This window comes from Sciurus carolinensis, chromosome 17, assembly GCF_902686445.1.
Source record: "Sciurus carolinensis chromosome 17, mSciCar1.2, whole genome shotgun sequence".
NCBI classification, from domain to species: Eukaryota; Metazoa; Chordata; class Mammalia; order Rodentia; family Sciuridae; genus Sciurus; species Sciurus carolinensis.
In genome coordinates this window covers 55,717,245-55,736,568 of record NC_062229.1, presented here as the reverse complement: position 1 = coordinate 55,736,568, position 19,324 = coordinate 55,717,245, and the positions used below count along the sequence as shown (strand labels likewise).

Here is a 19,324-nt window from a genome sequence, read left to right as displayed (position 1 = left end):
ACTTTGAAAACAAGCAAAAGATCCCCCAAAACGTTTGCTCTGAACTCTCATGTAAGTAATTTATATAATAAAATTTCTATAAAGCTGAGTACCGGGGCTGGAGTTGTAGCTCAGTGGTAGAGCTCTTGCCTAGCACTGTGAAGTACTGGGTTTAAACCTCAGCACCACATAAAAATAAATAAAGTAAAGTAAAGGTATTGTGTCCATCTACAACTTAAAAAAAAAAAAGCTGAGCACCTAATTTTAGACAAGAGTGTTAGCCACAATTATTATTTTATCACCCTTTAAGGAAAAGCCAATGGCATCATTCAAACATTTATTCTCTTGTAGTGTGTTATAAGTTAACAAGAAAAAATTAACTCTTTTGGGGTTGTATAGTCCTATTTGTGCACCTATCTCCAGTCAGGATAGAAAACAAGTGTATGACTCCAAAAAACTCCCTGTGATGTGTCCCACTGTAGTTATGCCCTGTCAACCACTCTTGGCAACCAGTGTCCTACAGTTTTGTCTTTTCATAAAATGTTATATAAATGGAAGATAAGCAGAATGCTTGCTTCTTTCACTCAACATAATGCTTCTTAGATTCAGCCAAAATGTTGTATGGTATTAATGATTAATTCCCTTTTTATTGCTGAACAGTATTCTATTATATGAATATATTATGATTTAACCATTTGGTCACAGAAGAATATTCAGGTTGTTTCCATTTTTTGATTATGAATATAGCTTCAATAAGTTTTATATGAACAAAAGTTACATTTCACAAAGTGGCATGTGCTGAGGCAGAAGGATTGCAAATTTGAGGACAGCCTTGGCAACTTAGCCAGATCCTATCTCAAAATAAAATAAAAAGGCTGTAGATATACCTCACTGGTAGACCACTTACCTAGTATGTCCAACGCCCTGGAATCAATCCCTAATACCCTCACCCAAAAGTTTCATTTCTCTAGGGCAAAAACTTAGGAATGGTAATGCTGGGTCAATGGGAAATAAATTTTTCTTCCGAAAGTTTTGTATTTTACACTTAGATCTATGATCCAGTTAGAGTTGATTTTTGAATAAGATATACATTTAAGCTGGGGTTCATTTGTGTGTGTGTGTGTGTGTGCACATATATGGACATCCAACTGTTTCAAATTTAAATTCTAACTTGCATGTAACAATAAAAGTGAGAATATTTGTTCATAGAATTCTCAACAAGCTGGGTATGGTGGCACATGCTTGTAATCCCAGTGACTCAGGAGGCCAGGATGGGAAGATCGAAAGTTTGAGGCTAGCCTCAGCAACTTGGTGAGACCCTGCCTCAAAATAAAAAAATAAAAAGAACTGGGGATGTGGTGTAATGGCAAAGTACCGCTGGGTTCAATTGCCAGTACCCTCCCAAACAAAAACAAAAAAGCAAAACCCTCCCAAAAAAACCCCAAAAACTAATGATTAGATACACATAAAATTATGAATTTTTGGAAACTTAAGTCATATTTGAGTTATATGATCCAGAACTATCCATGTCAAAACACATGACTGAGATCTTTTCCCATTCTTTTGTCTGTCCTACACACTTTTCTTTATCCTCCTGGCTTTCCACTCTTTCTAGTGCATGCCCTTTCTTTTCCTTTCTCTTTTCCTCTCATTTTCTCTCTTACCTTGCAGGGAGGCACTGTTTACTTAATAAATTCCCTTATGTGAAAAAAAAAAAAAACAAAAACAACACATGATTGAGAAAAAAAAAAAAAAAACGGCAGCTGTCAAAACTTCAGTTCTGAGAATGATTAATTTTCCTGATACCATACTACAAAGATACATGATACTTCGCTTAGGAATTGGTCAAGTGGGTGGGGATGTAGTTCAGTTATGGAGTGCCGCTGGGTTCCATCCCTGGTATCCCACCTTCGCCCAAAAATGGTTCATTACAAGTTCTTTTTTTTTTTCTTTCTTTCTTTTTTTTTTTTTTTAATGTTTTAATGTTCCGTGTTTGCTAGGGATCAAACCCAGGGTCTAAGCAAGATCTCTACCAATAAACAACACTCCCAGCTCACATAACAAGTTCTTACAAAAGAGGGTGCAATGTTCAGAAACATGAAAAAGAGTTGGGAATTACCGTATAAAAACCCAGGTTTTGTCATTTTCAGAGAGGCTGCATGATAGGTCATGTATAATCACTGGTTGGCGCTGAGCTCCAACTGAACCTTCACCCAGGAACAGGCTCTCAGTCTGCCTCAGTTCCACTCTGGTCTGGGCCACTTTATTCCCTACCATGGCTAACCTGCCTCTTGAGGCATTTGCTTTTCCAATACTTGTTATGTTGTATTCTAATAAAAGTTCTTATGGATTTTATGTATTTTTGATACTTGTGTAGGGCCTTTGTGGATGGTTTATTTTATGCGTGTTAATGATGGCATTCAGGGTTTAAAAGACTTAGGGGAAATGCATACTCACAGACAAACTTGAGAGAGGATAATTTTACAATATTTGGTAAAAAATTAATTCTACATTCTAGACTTAGCTCCAAAGTCATATTGCTCAGTTTTTCTTTCTGGTTTTTTTTTTTTTTTTTTGGGTACTGGGGATTGAACTCAGGGGCATGTAACCACTGAGCCACATCCCCCAGCCCTTTTGTTTTATTTAGTGATAAGGTCTCACTAAGTTGCTTAGGGCCTTGTTCAGTTGCTGAGGTTGGCTTTGTGCTCCCCCTGCCTCGACCTCCTGAGTTGCCGGCATTACAGGCATGCGCCATTGTGCTCGACTCACTGAAATCTTAACAGAATTAGATCTAGGGCACTGTTTATAGAATACACAGAAGGGAAAATAAAGGCTATTATCATCATAGTTCTTTTTAAAAAGAACTTTTCATCCTATCTAACAAAATCTAACTGGGACTCTGTATGAGAAGAATAGTTATTGTCAATAAAAAGGTAGTTCTTTGGAGAAAAAAAAAACATTACAAAAGAATATTTAATAAAACTAATGTATACAAACATACCACAAATACTTGGACATACTTTTGGAAGGATACATAATGAAGTATTAGCAGTGATTATTTCTAGGTGGTGGAATTACAGTATTTTCTTTTTGTCTACTATAATTTTTAAGTATGAAAATTTCTTTAGTAATATGCAGAATTTACATAATAAGAAAAATAATGGTGTTCTTTAAAGAACAAAGAATAAAAAGAAGAATAAAACTGCTGGCCTTAAATTTTGTTTTTTGTTTTTTTGGCAGTGAAACTACAGCCAAACAAACAAAAACCTGAACAAAATCCCGGATTAGGGGCTGGGGATGTAGCACAGTGGTAGAGTACTTGCCTGGCACATGCAAGATTCTAGGCTCCAGGACCAAAACCAACCAACCAATCAACCAATCGATCAATCCATCCATCCATCCATTCAGTATATCCTAAGGCTAGAAACAACTCAAATGGGCCAATTGTAAAGGACTGTGGTTTCAACTATCTTTTACTACATTAAAAATAGGGAAGTTGGCTAAAAGAAACTGTAAGACTTATAGATAAAGTTCTTATAGAGTTTTAATTTTAAAACAATCTATTATAAATGCCCCACTCAAAAGTCTGGATTTCAGTCCATTATATTATATACATTGTACAAAGCTGGGATTAAATCCTATCACTAAGGCCTTGCTTACTCTTTTATTTTTTTATTTGTAGATGGACAGCATGTCTTTATTTTATTTGTTTATTTTTATGTGGTGCTAAGGATCGAACCCAGTGTCTCACACATGCTAGGCAAGTGCTCTGCCAGTGAGTCACAATCCCAGCCCCCACCTCTACTCTGCCAATCCCCCGAGTCTCTACCAAAGATAAACAGAGGCCATCTGGAACCAGGCGCAGCTGGGGAGAGTTCATCCAAAACTAAGACACGGATCCACGGGTCACTGCTAATATTAGCTCCATTTGGTTAGATGATAGGCAAATACAGACAAAGAACAAAAACTCTTAAGGATTCTACCTATCTACAATTTTTTAAAAACAGAACCCATTAAAGGAAATGTCAGAGTCAACTAAACTTTCAAAAGTTCTGTTTTAATCTAACCTTGGACAACATTCATTCCATACTGTGGAAGAATTTTTCTTAAAAACAGATTATTATGGTGTGAATCTACATTGTGTACAACCATAGAAATGAAAAGCTGTACCCCATTTGTGTACAATGAATCAAAATGTGTCTGTAAAAATAAAGATTTTAATAAAAAAAATTAAATCCAAACAAAACAAAAAAATGATTCCCTATACTTTTCAAATCCTTTACTTTTGTAATATTTACATAACTAGAAATCAGGCCAGATATTTAGATTGCCTACTTAATACTAGACTTCTTTAAAAGATTTGTGTAAAAAAAAAATATTGCTTTGGGGCTGGGGGTGCTGCTCAAGATGTGCAAGGTCCTGGGTTCTATCCCCGGCATGAAAAAAGAAAAAAAAAAAAAAAAAAGATGAAATAGAAATGGAAGGGAGGAACTCCCTCTCTTTTTTAAAATATAAGGTAAGCTTTTTTCTCTCCTTTCTTTTTATGGTGGTACTGGGGATTGAACCCAGGGCTTCATGCATGCTTGGCAAGCACTCCACCACTGAACTATACCTGCAGCCCTATGGTAATCTGTAAATTAAAAAAAAAAAAAAAAAAACTCTTAAAATATATTCTCAATGAATTTATTAAAGATGAGAGCTTTTCCAATGTTTAAACTTCTCTTTTAGACACTGACAAATTTGGGACACGCAGAGACTTCATGGGCTCTCATGTACAGGAAAAGAGCTCTATTCAGGAAAAGAGACTGCCTTTGGTGGTTGAATACAGAAAGTTTATCTTAGTTTATAGTGAATATGACTCTTCCTTTCTAAAGAAAACTATCTTCCAGAACACAAAAAAGCTTTGTTCCCTAAATTCCAGATTCTTGAAATATTAAAGGGTAGTGAGAAATGGTCCTGGTAATGGTACTGCTCAGTCCTGAGTACTACAAAGCCAAGGGGATTCAAGGAAGAGACTCACTGACAATATTTCCCCAACTCTTCACCAATTTGAACCTTTTTTTTTCAAAGATCACCTGTTACTAACATAGAAGCTAGTGCTGCAGCAAAACTGTTAGGGCTTAGATGGTGCCTTTTTTTTTTTTTTTTTTTGTGGTGCTGGGGATTGAACCCAGGGTCTCGTGCTTGCAAGGCAAGCATTCTACCAACTGAGCTATATCTCCAGACCTAGATGGTGCTTTTCCATGGTGTTTTTCTACACTTTGTTTCTTGAGGTTTTGGTAAGGTGAAGATGAAACTAAGGTGACAATTTTAATTCTGTTGAAATGAACAGCAGCCATAGAAGGATTCAGTCTCACTCCAATGAAGCGTGGGGCACTGAGGTGCTGATGTGAAATGAAAAGTCAGGACAGTTCCTCAGACATAAGGCTTGATACACTGTCAGGAAGTGTCCACAGTAAATTCATAAGCATGAACTGAATAAATTAACTAATGTACCATAACTGCCATATTATTTAACTTTTGGAAAATTTTAACAGTTAACTTATAAGCAAAATGTAAAACAGAAGAGAAAGACAATGATGCTTTTGAGAAAAGTCTCACATTCAAGTAAAATTCCAAATTTTAAATTTATTCATGAAGTTGTCTACCTACTACCAATTATAGATCATGAATGTACATGTTAGTAATATGGAGTGCAAATGAAATATTGAGTACTTCTCAAAACCTGAGTAAATCCCTAAGGCCATACAGCATCCTAACAGAGGTTGCAGGTATGAAGAAGAAACATGAAATTTTTCCAGAATTACATGATGTGGGCCAACTTCCAGCCTTCATTGCCATTTTATTCCATGGCAATTTTGCTATGATTATTATTTAAACAAATTTTTTTTGTAGTTGTAGATAGACAGAATGCCTTTATTTATTTCTTTACTTTTATGTGGTGCTAAGGATTGAACCCAGTGGCCTCATACATGCTAGGCAAGTGCTTTGCCACTGAGTTATAGCCCTAATTTTGCTGATTATAAGCATAGAAAAAGAGCATTCTAAAATTTCCTGTCCAAACAAGTACTCTCAGGTAATAGATTTCTTACCCTTTAGGTTGAAATTATAGACATGCTTTCTTTTTGAACCAATTATTATTGCTGGCCCTGGAGATGTATTATTGCTGGCCCTGGAGATGACTTCTTCAGTCCATAAAGCCTTCTGCAGGCCTTTCCCCCCCAACCTCTTCTGGTCTTCCCTGGTCAGCAACCAGAGCATCTCACCCTCTCATACTCATCCTTGGCTCTGCTCAGCATCTCTAGGATGTCGATGGGCCTGTGGTCACTGCAGCCATTGGCCTGGCTGGGACTCTGTTTATCTCGAGCAGCTTGCTGGGATCGACGGGTCTCTTCTTCGACCACACTAAAGAAAAACCAGGTTTTAGAGAGAAAATTTGAAGTTCATCTTCAAAGTACACACTAACAGTGTCACATGATGATACTGTCTTTGTAATATATAACATTGAGCTCTGGTTACCTCATTTCAGAAATAATTTACAGTTTCATCACCTCATTAATGATAGTGCCAACCAATACACTTCACCTTTAGAAAGACCAAAAAAAACCCCCAAAAAACAAAAATCAAAAAAAACCCAGAATTTGGTGGAAGTAGGTACATTAAAAACTCCACTGAAGGATCTCTTTTTTAAGCAACTCAAAAGCAGACAAACTAAATGGTAAACGTGAAAATAACCACTTTATCAAGACACAGGAAGACTGCACAGTTGAATAACACTGTGAAAAGCTTGTACTGACACTAGGCTAGTCTTGAAAAAGGATTGTGGCAAGTCTTCTGAAGTTAATGATAGCACTACAAACAAACAAAAGAATTCCCTCATTTTCTCTCTTCAAAATCACTAAGTGGGTGACTAAGATTAGTGCAGTTCTGGGAATGCTCTTTATTTTGACTGGTACTATTTAAGCTAATTTTTCACCTGAAAATCCATAAAGCAAGTAAAGCCTTAGGTTTTAAGAATGCCACTGATAACACACCTGTAATTCCAGTCACTTGGGAGGCAAAGGCAGGAGGATTACAAGTTTGAGTCCAGACTTAGCAATTTAGCAAGACCCTGTCTCAAAATAAAAAAATAAAAGGACTGGGGATGTAGCTTGCTGGTAAAGTGTCCCTGCATTCAATCCTCAGTATAAAAAAAGAATGACATTGCCTCACAAGATGGTGGACTAGAGGGAGGCTGCATTCCTTGTCGTTCTGTAACTCCGGTTTCAAGCAGAGGATATCTGTTTCTTGGTGAGGCAGTTTTTGCTGCTTATCAATCCCCTGGTGTTACCCCATTTGTCTGCTGTGATGACCTGCAGTCTGCCAGCATATCGATGCCTTTTTTGAGTGCACATTGCTCACTGTCAGGCATCTATCATCCGCCATTTGCCTGCCTCTCACCTGTCCATCGCCTGCCTTACACCTATCCATCACCCAACACACAAGGTTCACCTCCCAATCGTCGGACAACAGTCAGCAAACTGATCGCTGACCGCCAGCGGAGCACCAGCTGCCTGCTGCTGCCTGGAAGTTGACTGTTACAGTACCTGCAGGTTTGATTACACGTGGCTGCCGCCATTTTGAGACAACAGCCAGGCCACGTAGGACCCCTGGCTGGACTGACTGAGCCCCGTCTCCAGAATCCTTCAGCCTGACCCATCACTCCCTGCCTCTAGGGCCCTCACATCGACTGACTGCTCCCTGCCACCAGGACCCTCAGACCAACTGACTGCGTCCTATCACCAGGACCCCAGACCAACTGATTGCACCCGGCCTCCAGGATCCCACAACCACACCAAACACACCCAACCTCCAGGACCCCTGCCTGACCAACCACATCCCGCCTCCAGGACCTCCAACTGACCACGTCCACACCCTGAGCTGCAGCTCCCCATTTGCCAACACATTTGGAAGCCAGAGCGGCCATCCCGGATAATCCTGGAAGCCAGAGCTCCGATCTTTAGGTGAGGCAAATCCCATCTTGAGACGCCTGCTGGAGGCTTGAAGCTCATTGTCAGGTACCTCTCATGCATCAGGCTACTGAACTCTGGGAGGTTTCATTACTATATGACTGTTATACTGTAGATTTTCTTTTTTCTCCTTATTGAAAAGTTTAAGTTTTTATTTCTTTACTTTTCTTGCTCTCTTTTCCTTTGTTTACCTGTTCCCTCAGAGTCTCTTTCTTCCATTTTTGCATGCTAACATCCAATTTCTTTTGATTACACTCTCACCCTTTCTATTATCTAGAACTTCTGTATATTCTTTTATCCCATTAACAGCCACATTCTACATCCCTCTGCATCCTCTTTGTCCTCCATTAGAAACTGCAGACCTTATTGCAAATCTGTTTGTTTTACTGAAGATAATATTTTAACTCATTCTGTTTATTATGACAATTTTGTTATCGTCCTCATAGGGGCTATTTGGTCTAGGACTGCATAGTGTCTGAATTGGGCACTGCTAATATTGATCTCCCCTTAAAGAAAGGGTTTTGGAAACCTATAGGGCCACTATAAGCCTATAGGGGGGAATCTGCAATACCCCAGATCTGCACTGCTAGAGGGGAAGATACATGAACAACATGAAAAAACAAGGGAAGAAAATGATCCAAACAAATCTAGATTCTACATTAATAGAATCCAATGACAGTATGTTAGAAGAAATGTCAGAAAAGGACTTCAGATTATACATGATTAAGATGATTCGCGAAGCAAAGGATGAGATAAGAGAGTAAATGCAGGCAATGAATGATAATACCAATAAGCTGAAAGAGCACCTGCAGGAAGCAAAAGATCATTTCAACAGAGAGATAGAGATTCTCAAAAAAAAAAAAAAAAAAAAAAAAAACAAAAAAACCAAATGGAAATCCTTGAAATGAAGGAAACAATAAACCAAATAAAAATCTCAATGGAAAGCATCACCAAAAGACTAGACCACTTGGAAGACAGAACCTCAGACAATGAAGACAAAATATTTAATCTTGAAAATAAAGTTGCCCAAACAGAGAAGATGGTAAGAAATCATGAACAGAATCTCTAAGAACTATGGGACATCATGAAAAGACCAAATTTAAGAATTATTGGGATTGAGGAAGGCACAGAGATACAAACCAAAGGAATGAACAACCTAGTCAATGAAATAATATCAGAAAATTTCCCAAACCTGAAGAATGAAATGGAAAATCAAATACAAGAGGCTTACAGAACACCAAATGCACAAAATCACAACAGATCCACACCAAGGCACATTATAATGAAAATGCCTAACATTCAAAATAAAGATAGAATTTTGAAGGCTGCGAGGGAAAAGCATCAGATTACATATTGGGGGAGACCAATATGGATAGCAGGCAACTTCTCAACTCAGACTCTAAAAGCTAGAAGGGCCTGGAACAACATATTTCAAGCTCTGAAAGAACATGGTTGCCAACCAAGAATCCTATACCCAGCAAAACTAACCTTCAGATTTGAAGATGAAATAAAATCCTTCCATGATAAACAAAAGTTAAAAGAATTTACAAATAGAAAGCCTGCACTACAGAATGTTCTCAACAAAATATTCCATGAGGAGGAAATGAAAAACAACAATGGAGGTCAGCAAAGGAGGAACTACCTTAGAGAAAAACCACTCAAAGGAGAAACCAAGCCAAATAAAAACCAAAAATAAGTCAAATGACTGAGAATACAAATCATAACTCAATAATAACCCTGAACGTTAATGGCCTAAATTCATCAATCAAAAGACACAGACTGGCAGAATGGATTAAAAAGAAAGACGCAACAATATGCTGCCTGCAAGAGACTCATCTCATAGAAAAAGACATCCACAGACTAAAGGTGAAAGGATGGGGAAAAACCTACCACGCACATGGACTCAGTAAAAAAGCGGGTGTTTCCATCCTTATATCAGATAAAGTGGACTTCAAGCCAAAGTTAGTCAGAAGGGATAAAGAAGGACATTTCATACTGCTTAAGGGAACCATAAATCAGGAAGACACAATGATAATAAATATTTATGCCCCAAACAATGGTGCATCCCTGTACATCAAACAAATCCTTCTCAATTTCAAGAATCACATAGACCACAACACAATAATTCTGGGTGACTTTAATGCACCACTTTCACCACTAGATAGATCTTCCAAACAAAAACCAACCAAAGGAACCATAGAACTCAATAACACAATCAATAACCTGGACTTAATAGACATATATAGAATATTCCATCCATCAACAAGCAGATTCACTTTCTTCTCAGCAGCACACGGAACCTTCTCGAAAACAGATCATATGTTATGCCACAAAGCAGCCCTTAGGAAATGCAAAAAATTAAAGATACTGCCTTGTGTTCTGTCAGATCATAATGGACTGAGAATAGAAATCAATGACACAATAAAAAACAGAAATTACTCCAACACCTGGAGACTAAATAATATGTTACTGAATGAAACACGGATAACAAAAAACATCAGGGAGGAGATAAAAAAATTCTTAGAGGTCAATGAGAATGACGATACAACATATCAAAATCTCTGGGACACTATGAAAGCGGTACTAAGAGGAAAATTCATTGCATGGAGCGCATTCCAGAAAAGCATGAAAAGTCAACAACTAAATGACCTAACATTACAGCTCAAAGCCCTAGAAAAAGAAGAACAGAATAACAGCAAAAGTAGTAGAAGACAGGAAATAATTAAAATCAGAGCTGAAATCAATGAAATTGAAACAAAAACAATTCAAAAAATTGACAAAACTAAAAGTTGGTTCTTTGAGAAAGTAAACAAAATAGACAAACCCTTAGCCACACTAACAAAGAGGAGAGAGAAAACTCAAATTACTAAAATTCGTGATGAAACAGGAAATATCACGACAGACACCACTCACCACTGATACATAACATAATGAGAAGCTACTTTGAAAATCTGTATTCCAACAAAATAGAATCTACTGAAGACGTTGACAAATTTCTAGAGACATATGCTCCTCCCAAACTGAACCAGGAGGACATACACAATTTAAGCAGATCAACATCAAGCAATGAAATAGAAGAAGCCATTAAAAACCTACCATCCAAGAAAAGCCCAGGACCAGACGGATACTCAGCTGAGTTCTACAAGACCGTCAAAGAACTCATTCCAATACTTCTCAAAGTATTCCAGGAAATAGAAAAAGAGGGTACCCTACCAAACTCATTCTATGAAGCTAATATCACCCTCATACCCAAACCAGGAAAAGACACATCAAGGAAAGAAAATTTTAGACCAATATCCTTGATGAATAATGATGCATAGATCCTTAACAAAATATTGGTAAACCATATCCAAAAACATATTCAGAAAATCATGCACCATGATCAAGTGGGGTTCATCCCTGAAATGCAAGGATGGTTTAACATCCGTAAATCAATAAACGTAAACCATCATGTCAATAGACTTAAGGATAACAATCATATGGTTATTTCAACTGACGCAGAAAAAGCATTCGATAAAATACAACACCCCTTCATGCTCAAAACACTAGAAAAAATAGGGATAGTAGAAACATACCTGAACATTGTAAAGGCTATTTATGGTAAGCCCATGGCCAACATCATTCTTAATGGAGAAAAACTAAAACCATTCTCTTTAAAAATGGGAACAAGACAGGGATGTCCTCTTTCACCACTTCTATTCAACATTGTCCTCGAAACTCTAGCCAGAGCAATTAGGCAGACCAAAGACATTAAAGGGATACAAATAGGAAAAGAGGAACTTAAGCTGTCACTATTTGCGGATGACATGATGCTATATTTAGAGGATCCAAAAACCTCCTCCAGAAAACTTCTAGACCTCATCAATGAATTCAGCAAAATAGCAGGCTATAAAATCAACACGCATAAAACTAAAGCATTTTTATACGCAAGTGACGAAACAGCTGAAAGGGAAATGAGGAAAACAACTCCATTTGCAATAGCCTCAAAAACAAAAACAAAAACAAAAACAAAAACAAAAAAAAAACAAAACTTGGGAATCAATCTAACCAAAGAGGTAAAAGATCTCTACAATGAAAACTACAAAACACTGAAGAAAGAAATTGAGGAAGACCTTAGAAGATGGAAAGATCTCCCATGTTCTTGGATAGGAAGAATTAATATTGTCAAAATGGCCATACTACCAAAAGTGCTATACAGATTCAATGGAATTCCAATTAAAATCCCATTGATGTACCTTACAGAAATAGAGCAAGCAATCATGAAATTCATCTGGAAGAATAAGAAACCCAGAATAGCTAAAGCAATCCTCAGCAGGAAGAATGAAACAGGGGGTATCACAATACCAGAACTTCAACTATACTACAAAGCAATAGTAACAAAAACGGCATGGTATTTGCACCAAAATAGACAGGTAGATCAATGGTACAGAATAGAGGACACGGACATAAACCCAAATAAATACAATTTTCTCATACTAGACAAAGGGGCCAAAAATATGCAATGGAGAAAAGATAGCCTCTTCAACAAATGGTGCTGGGAAAACTGGAAATCCATATGCAAGAGAATGAAACTAAACCCCTATCTCTCACCCTGCACAAAAATCAACTCACAGTGGATCAAGGACCTTGAAATCAGACCAGAGACTCTGCATCTTATAGAAGAAAAAGTAGGTCCAAATCTTAAACTTGTTGGCTTAGGATCAGACTTCCTTAACAGGACTCCCATAGCACAAGAAAAAAAAGCAAGAATCAACAACTGGGATAGATTCAAACTAAATAGCTTTCTCTCAGCAAAGGAAACTATCAGCAATGCGAAGAGACAGCCTACAGAGTGGGAGAATATCTTTGCCACTCATACTTCAGATAGAGCACTAATTTCCAGAATATATAAAGAACTCAAAAAACTCTACACGAAGAATACAAATAACCCAATCAACAAATGGGATAAGGATATGAACAGACGCTTCACAGAAGCGTCTACAAGCAATCAACAAACATATGAAAAAATGTTCACCATCTTTAGTAATAAGAGAAATGCAAATCAAAACTACCCTAAGATTCCATCTCACCCCAATTAGAATGGCGATTATCAAGAATACAAGCAACAACAGGTGTTGGCGAGGATGTGGGGAAAAAGGAACACTCATACATTGCTGGTGGGGATGCAAATTAGTGCATGCAAAGCAGTGTGAAGATTCCTCAGAAAGCTTGGAATGGGTCCACCATTTGACCCAGCTATCCCACTCCTCGGCCTATACCCAAAGGACTTAAAATCAGCATACTACAGATACAGCCACATCAATGTTCATAACTGCTCAATTCACAGTAGCCAGACTATGGAACCAACCTAGATGTCCTTCAATTGATGAATGGATAAAGAAACTGTGGTATATATACACAATGGAATATTACTCCACCATGAAGAATGATAAAATTATGGCATTTGCAGGCAAATGGATGAAATTGGAGAATATTATGCTAAGTGAGATAAGCCAATCTCAAAAATCCAAAGGGTGAATGATCTCACTGATAAGTGGATGATGATACATAAAGGGGGGTAGAAGGGGGGCAAGAATGGAGGAAGAAGGGACTGTATAGAGGGAAAAGAGGGGTGGGAGGGGTGGGGGGGAAGGAAAAAATAACAGAATGAATCAAACATCATTACCCTATGTAAATGTATGATTACACAAATGGTATGCTGTTACTCCATGTACAAACAGAAAAAAACATGTATCCCATTTGTTTACAATAAAAAAAACCCTTGCAAATGTCACATGCCATTTAAAGTAAAAATTATTTCAATCAAGAAAATAAATGCATACCATAAAAATAGATAATAAAATAATTCACAAATGAGAAAAAAAAAGAATGACATTGATAGAGGTAAGGACTTCAATTCTATCTGCAAAGACTTTCATTTTTAAAGAACATTCTTTCTTCCCTATAACTGAAGAAATTATAGAAAAATGCTAGCAACTATAGGTTGGTGACAAGCACATGAGGTAGTTTATTTCCTATATTTTCCTTGAAGGCAGAATAATAAATTTTAATAAGGCAAATAATCTTTTTTTTTAAAAACTCATTCAGGTTTCAGTCTCAACTTGAATGAATAAACCCTGCCTGCCATGGGATTTTATGGGAATAGCTATGACTTGGTAATTATATTAACTGAAAACTTGACAGACAATGATGACAGGCAATAAATCAATTCAGTAATGAAAGGTTTGTTTTAATGGACTAGGATAAGGACAAGAATAGGCTACTCACTGTCAGTTTATGGCTTCAAAACAGCCTATTGAGGAACTCCCAATTGATACTATGTGGTGGGGAGGGACAATGATGTCTCTTTTATTTAAAAGCAGTAGGTTAAACAATAAAAAAAATTTTTTTTGTGTTGCTGGGGATCAAACCCAGATCCTCTCACATGCCAGGAAAGCACTCTACCGCTGAGCAACATTATTTTGGTTCAAAAGAACATTTCTAATAATCACCTCTTTTCACCTGTGAACAGACCATCTCAGGAAGTTCACTATTGCTAAAAGCAGAAGCTGCCAGGGTTGGTGTGGCAGGACTCTTATATGAGTGATGCTTGGACTCTACAAGCCTCTTTCAGTTCAAACTTAACAAGAAATGCCCTTGCATCTCTCCATTCTTTTCAAACATCAAAACATACCCTTAGGACTCTACGACCAGGAATAAAACTCACTTTCATGAATTCTCCAAAAATATTATATTTATTTAGTTGTAGATGGACACAATACCTTTATTTTACTTATTTTTATGTGCTGCTGAGGATTGAACCAGTGCCTCACACATATGAGGTAAGCATTCCACCACTGAGCTACAATCCCAGCCCGAGTTTGCCAAATTTTATACCATTTATCTGAGCAAACATTCTATAAAGTTTTTATTATTAAAAAAAGTTTCTGAGAGGGGCAAGAATGGAGGAAGGAGGGACTGTATAGAGAGAAAAGAGGGGTGGAGGGGTGGGGGGGGGAGGAAAAAATAACAGAATGAATCAAATATCATTACCCTATGTAAATGTATAATTACGCAAATGGTATGCTGTTACTCCGTGTACAAACAGAAACAACATGTATCCCATTTGTTTACAATAAAAATAAGTTAAAAACAAAACAAAACAAAAAAACGAGCAAAAAAAAAAAAAAAAGTTTCTGACAGACTAGATTCCCTCTTCAGGAGAGTCATCATTTTCTAAATGTAGTGGGTTTTCGACTTTGCAATCAAAGAGAATATCCAAATAGACCTAAAAGTTCATTCAATTTCCTACATAGTTTCTCAGTTTTAAAAATTTTATTTGACTTTTTTCCTACCTGAGTTTATTTTTTTATTTATTTTTGCAGTGTTAGGAGTTGAACTCAGGGCCTTGTGCATGTTAGGCAAGCACTTTACCACTGAACTATGCCCCTAGTCCCTCAGTTTGTATAAGCATCTTTCAGAATAAATCAATTTTTTCCTTAGAGAATGTTTATTATATTGTGGCTATCATGTGGCTATCATGAGAAGAACTGCATTAAAAGAATGAGCACTGAAAGACATGTTTATTTACTGTGGTGCTGAAGATCAAACCCAGGGCCTTGAACATGCTATACAAGTGCTCTACCACTAAGTGACATCCCCAGTCTAGAGTACACTTATTTAGATGCACAATATGCCAAAAAATTGTACCAGTAATTTTGGTTATCAAAGGCAACATTCTGAATTATGTAGAGCATAGAGGCATATGGAGGCATTTTTATTTTATTTTGGGGGGCTCTGGAGTTTTAACTCAGAGGCACTCTACTGAGCTACATTCCCAGTCTTTTATTTATTTATTTATTTATTTTTAATTTGTGACAGGGTCTCAGAAGTTGCTTAGGGTCTTGCTAGGTTGTTAAAGCTGACCTTGAACTTGAGATACTCCTGTCTCAGCTTCCTGAGGTGCTGGGATTACAGGTGTGTGCCACTGTGCCCAGTTGCTGGCAGTTGAAGAACAATAAAAAAGTCCTTTTTATCTTTGGTGATTATAAAGTCATTTATTCCAAAAAAATGGTAAACTTTGTAAGGTATTATCTTCCTCCACAAACAGGCCGACACTTAGAAAAAATAAAACAAAACTTTAATTTTGTTTCCAGTCAAACAAGCTGACAATATGAAAGAACCTCAGATGTTCTTTTCCCTCCCTGCTTCCTGTTTCTACTTCTTCATTTTATGTTAGAGTTCAATACAGTATTTTCAATTGGTCTCAGTTTTCAGCTTCATTTGCCATCTGAAGTCTGGCATTAGGGGGTACAACTTGCCTTTAAAGAGAAAAAAGTTGAAAATGATTTCCTCTGTACTTGCTAGGGCTCAAGGAACCAGATTCTCTAATTTAGGGTCCAAATGCTTTCATGTTGCAGGGGAATATGTGAATATGTTAGTAAACTCCGAAGTTTAGGTATTTAAGACAAATATTCTGGGTGAATCAACAAATGACATGTGTGTTCTAAATAACCAGAACTGTCAGCTGCCTTCACTGTTACTTTCAAAACTAAAAACCAAGTTGCATGTGGTGATGCACACCTGTAATCCTAGCTACTGGGGAGGCTGAGGCAGGAGGATCTGAAGTTTCAGGATCAAAAGGTTGAAACTTTCCAAGACCCTGATTCAAATTTAAAATGAAAAGGGCTGGGGATGTAGCTCAGTGACACAGTGCTTGTCTGGCATGTTCAAGGCCCTGGAGGAAAAAAACAAAAAAAAAGCGATCAAAGGCCACGTACGCAGCTCAGTGGTACAGTGTTTACTTAGTAGTCTTAAGACCCTGCGTGCAATTCCCAGCTTACAGAAAAGTGATCATCAAAGCAATGCCTTTGTTAAGGTCATGAGATGAAGCCCTCACAATGGCATCAGTTTGCTTTATAAGAAACAAAGACAGACGTGCACTAACATGTCTTATCTCTCATGATGCCCTCCTTCATGTTATGATGCAAGAAGGAGATCCTACCCCAGATATTGGCTTCATGCTCCAGGACTATTAAGAATCACAACCCTCTATTTTATAAATTAAAGAAAGAAATTAATTTTTTTCTTAAAAAGTTTTATCTTTTTTAGAGGTGAGGTGTTCTAAAGAGGTTCTAGAGAGCCAGCCCTTTTTCTAATAAATAACAAGTTTACAGGGAGCGATGCTCTCCAGGGTGCACCTAGTAATAATAAACATGGGTCTGCTTTCTGAGCTTATAGCCAGAGCAGATGACAGAGTAGAAGGCTGATATGCATCCAATCAGGACATGCCAGGACATTCCTGATAATAATTTGGTTTTATATATGTGTCCCATTCCTAAAAAGGTAAAATGTAAACTGAGAACTGAGGTTTTCGGGTAGTTTAACTACTTATCTAAACTTTTAGGAGACTTAGCTAAAAATTAGACTGTTAAAAAAAAAAAAAAATTAAGACTGTTTTCTTTCAAACATGCAGACATAAACCTTGTAGGAGAGCAAAGGGAAGTTTGATTTAACAGACAGGGAAGACAGATCTACATTTTTGAGATTTAAGCAAAAACTGAGGAGGAGGCAGAGGTACACCAGAACACACTTGCAGCACTGTGTCCAAGATCTGTAGCCCTTAAAGCTTCATAACCAGTGTCTTGGGCTCCCTGAATCCAGACTGGCAGTCCAGTAATATGGATAGGCCATATGGGGTATTTTCTATGTCCTTTCATGAGAAAGGACACAAGTCACCCTTCAGAACATTAATTCAATGAAAATAATTTTCCAAATTTTAAGATTCTGGGTTACAAAGAAATTTTCTGGAAGATAATCTGTTAGTGGACTGGGGACTGCTAAACCTAATCTGTGTTAAAAGCAAGTTTGCTTAAAGGAGTTCAACATGGATGTGTGCAGGAGTTCTCTCTCAGGCCACTGAATACAGGACCATCTGTTACAGTGGTAATTTGGATAGCTACTGCATATGGCCGGCAGGTTGTGCACTGGATTAGCTGACAGCCCTGGGAGCTGGGCAATTTGGTGGCCCTAATCTACAGTAAGGTTTTGGTCAAACTATGAACTGTAGGACTGGATACGATGCAGTCATTATAAACACTACTGAGGAAAATTTAATGCCTTGACATTAAAAGTAGAATATACAGCATAAAGCTATTGTAAAAAAACAATCCACATAACAACCTGATGTATTCATGAAGAAAAAGACTGGAAGGAAACAGATGTCTGTAAACATTGGAAGAAGCAGGATTATAGACAATTCCAGGGTTAGGTTTTTCTGCCTTTTACAAATTTTTGGCAATAAAAAGGAAATTAATATACTTACTCGGCCATGAGTTTTGCTATGCGGTGACAGTCATTCTTATCATAAAACCAGATACTGTATATTGACACTTGAAAAACAAAGGAGAAAAAGTGGTAAGGGGAAATGAGGTTTTAACATTTGTATATACAAAAATAATATATTATCACCAAAGAATATCACTGAATTTATCATCATACCCTCAAATCATTAGCAATCCCTCTAAAGAAAAAAAACAAAAGAAACAAAAAACCCCAAACTCCTCCCTCCTAAACTCTGTTTAACAATTAAGGATAGGTAAAATATTTAGATAAAAACTGTAAAGAGTAGTTGGTTTTAGACATTATTATCAGATATCATTAAACCTAGAAAGGACACTAAGTTTGAGATTATTTATGTATTATCAAGAAAGAAGACTGCCAATGAAACTAATACCAGATCAATATTGACTATAAGATGTATTCCAAATTGACAGTAAAATATGAAAACAAGTCTTAATAAAAATGAAGTTCTGTGGCTAACCAAAGACCAAAATCTTTTTTTTTTTTTTTTTAAATCAGGGATTAAATAAATCCAAGGGTGCTTAACCACTGAGCCACATCCCCACATTTCCAGCCCTTTTTATTTTTTATTTTGAAATACAGTCTCACTAGATTGCTTACAGCCTCACTAAGTTGCTGAGGCTGGCTTTGAACCTGTGATCCCCCTGCCTCAGCCTCCTGAGCCTCTGGGATTATAGGTATGCACCACCATGCCTGGCTCAGAATCTTTATGAGTCTCTTAAATCCTAAAGTACAGAATAAAAACTATGTTACAGTAAAAATGAAGCTTTAATAAAAAATAACAGCTTTACATCCAAACTCAGATCAACTGTTGCACCTAACATGGACTGAGTTCAATAACTTTTATTATTCCTGGTGTGGTGACCAGCACAAAGAGTCTTCAAAAGAATTAGCTGAAAGATAAATGACCCTTATTATTAAAGATGACAATGTATAAAATTAGCTGTAAGTAGTTTCTGGATATGGTAGGTAGAAATATTAAAGAGTCAAGTCAA

The 19,324-nt window shown here is 37.2% G+C and overlaps 1 protein-coding gene across 3 annotated transcripts in view; it reads right to left on the bottom strand.

The window, feature by feature from the left end:
- Dcp1a (decapping mRNA 1A) overlaps nucleotides 1-19,324 on the bottom strand; it is a 63,135-nt gene that overhangs the window by 20,643 nt on the left and 23,168 nt on the right. For all 3 annotated transcript variants that reach the window (XM_047530665.1, XM_047530666.1, XM_047530667.1), the window contains exons 4-5: nucleotides 18,292-18,358; nucleotides 6,246-6,384 (exon numbers count right to left, since the gene is read on the bottom strand). In XM_047530665.1, the coding sequence (XP_047386621.1) occupies nucleotides 6,246-6,384; nucleotides 18,292-18,358 (206 nt within the window). The remainder of the gene's footprint in view (nucleotides 1-6,245; nucleotides 6,385-18,291; nucleotides 18,359-19,324) is intronic.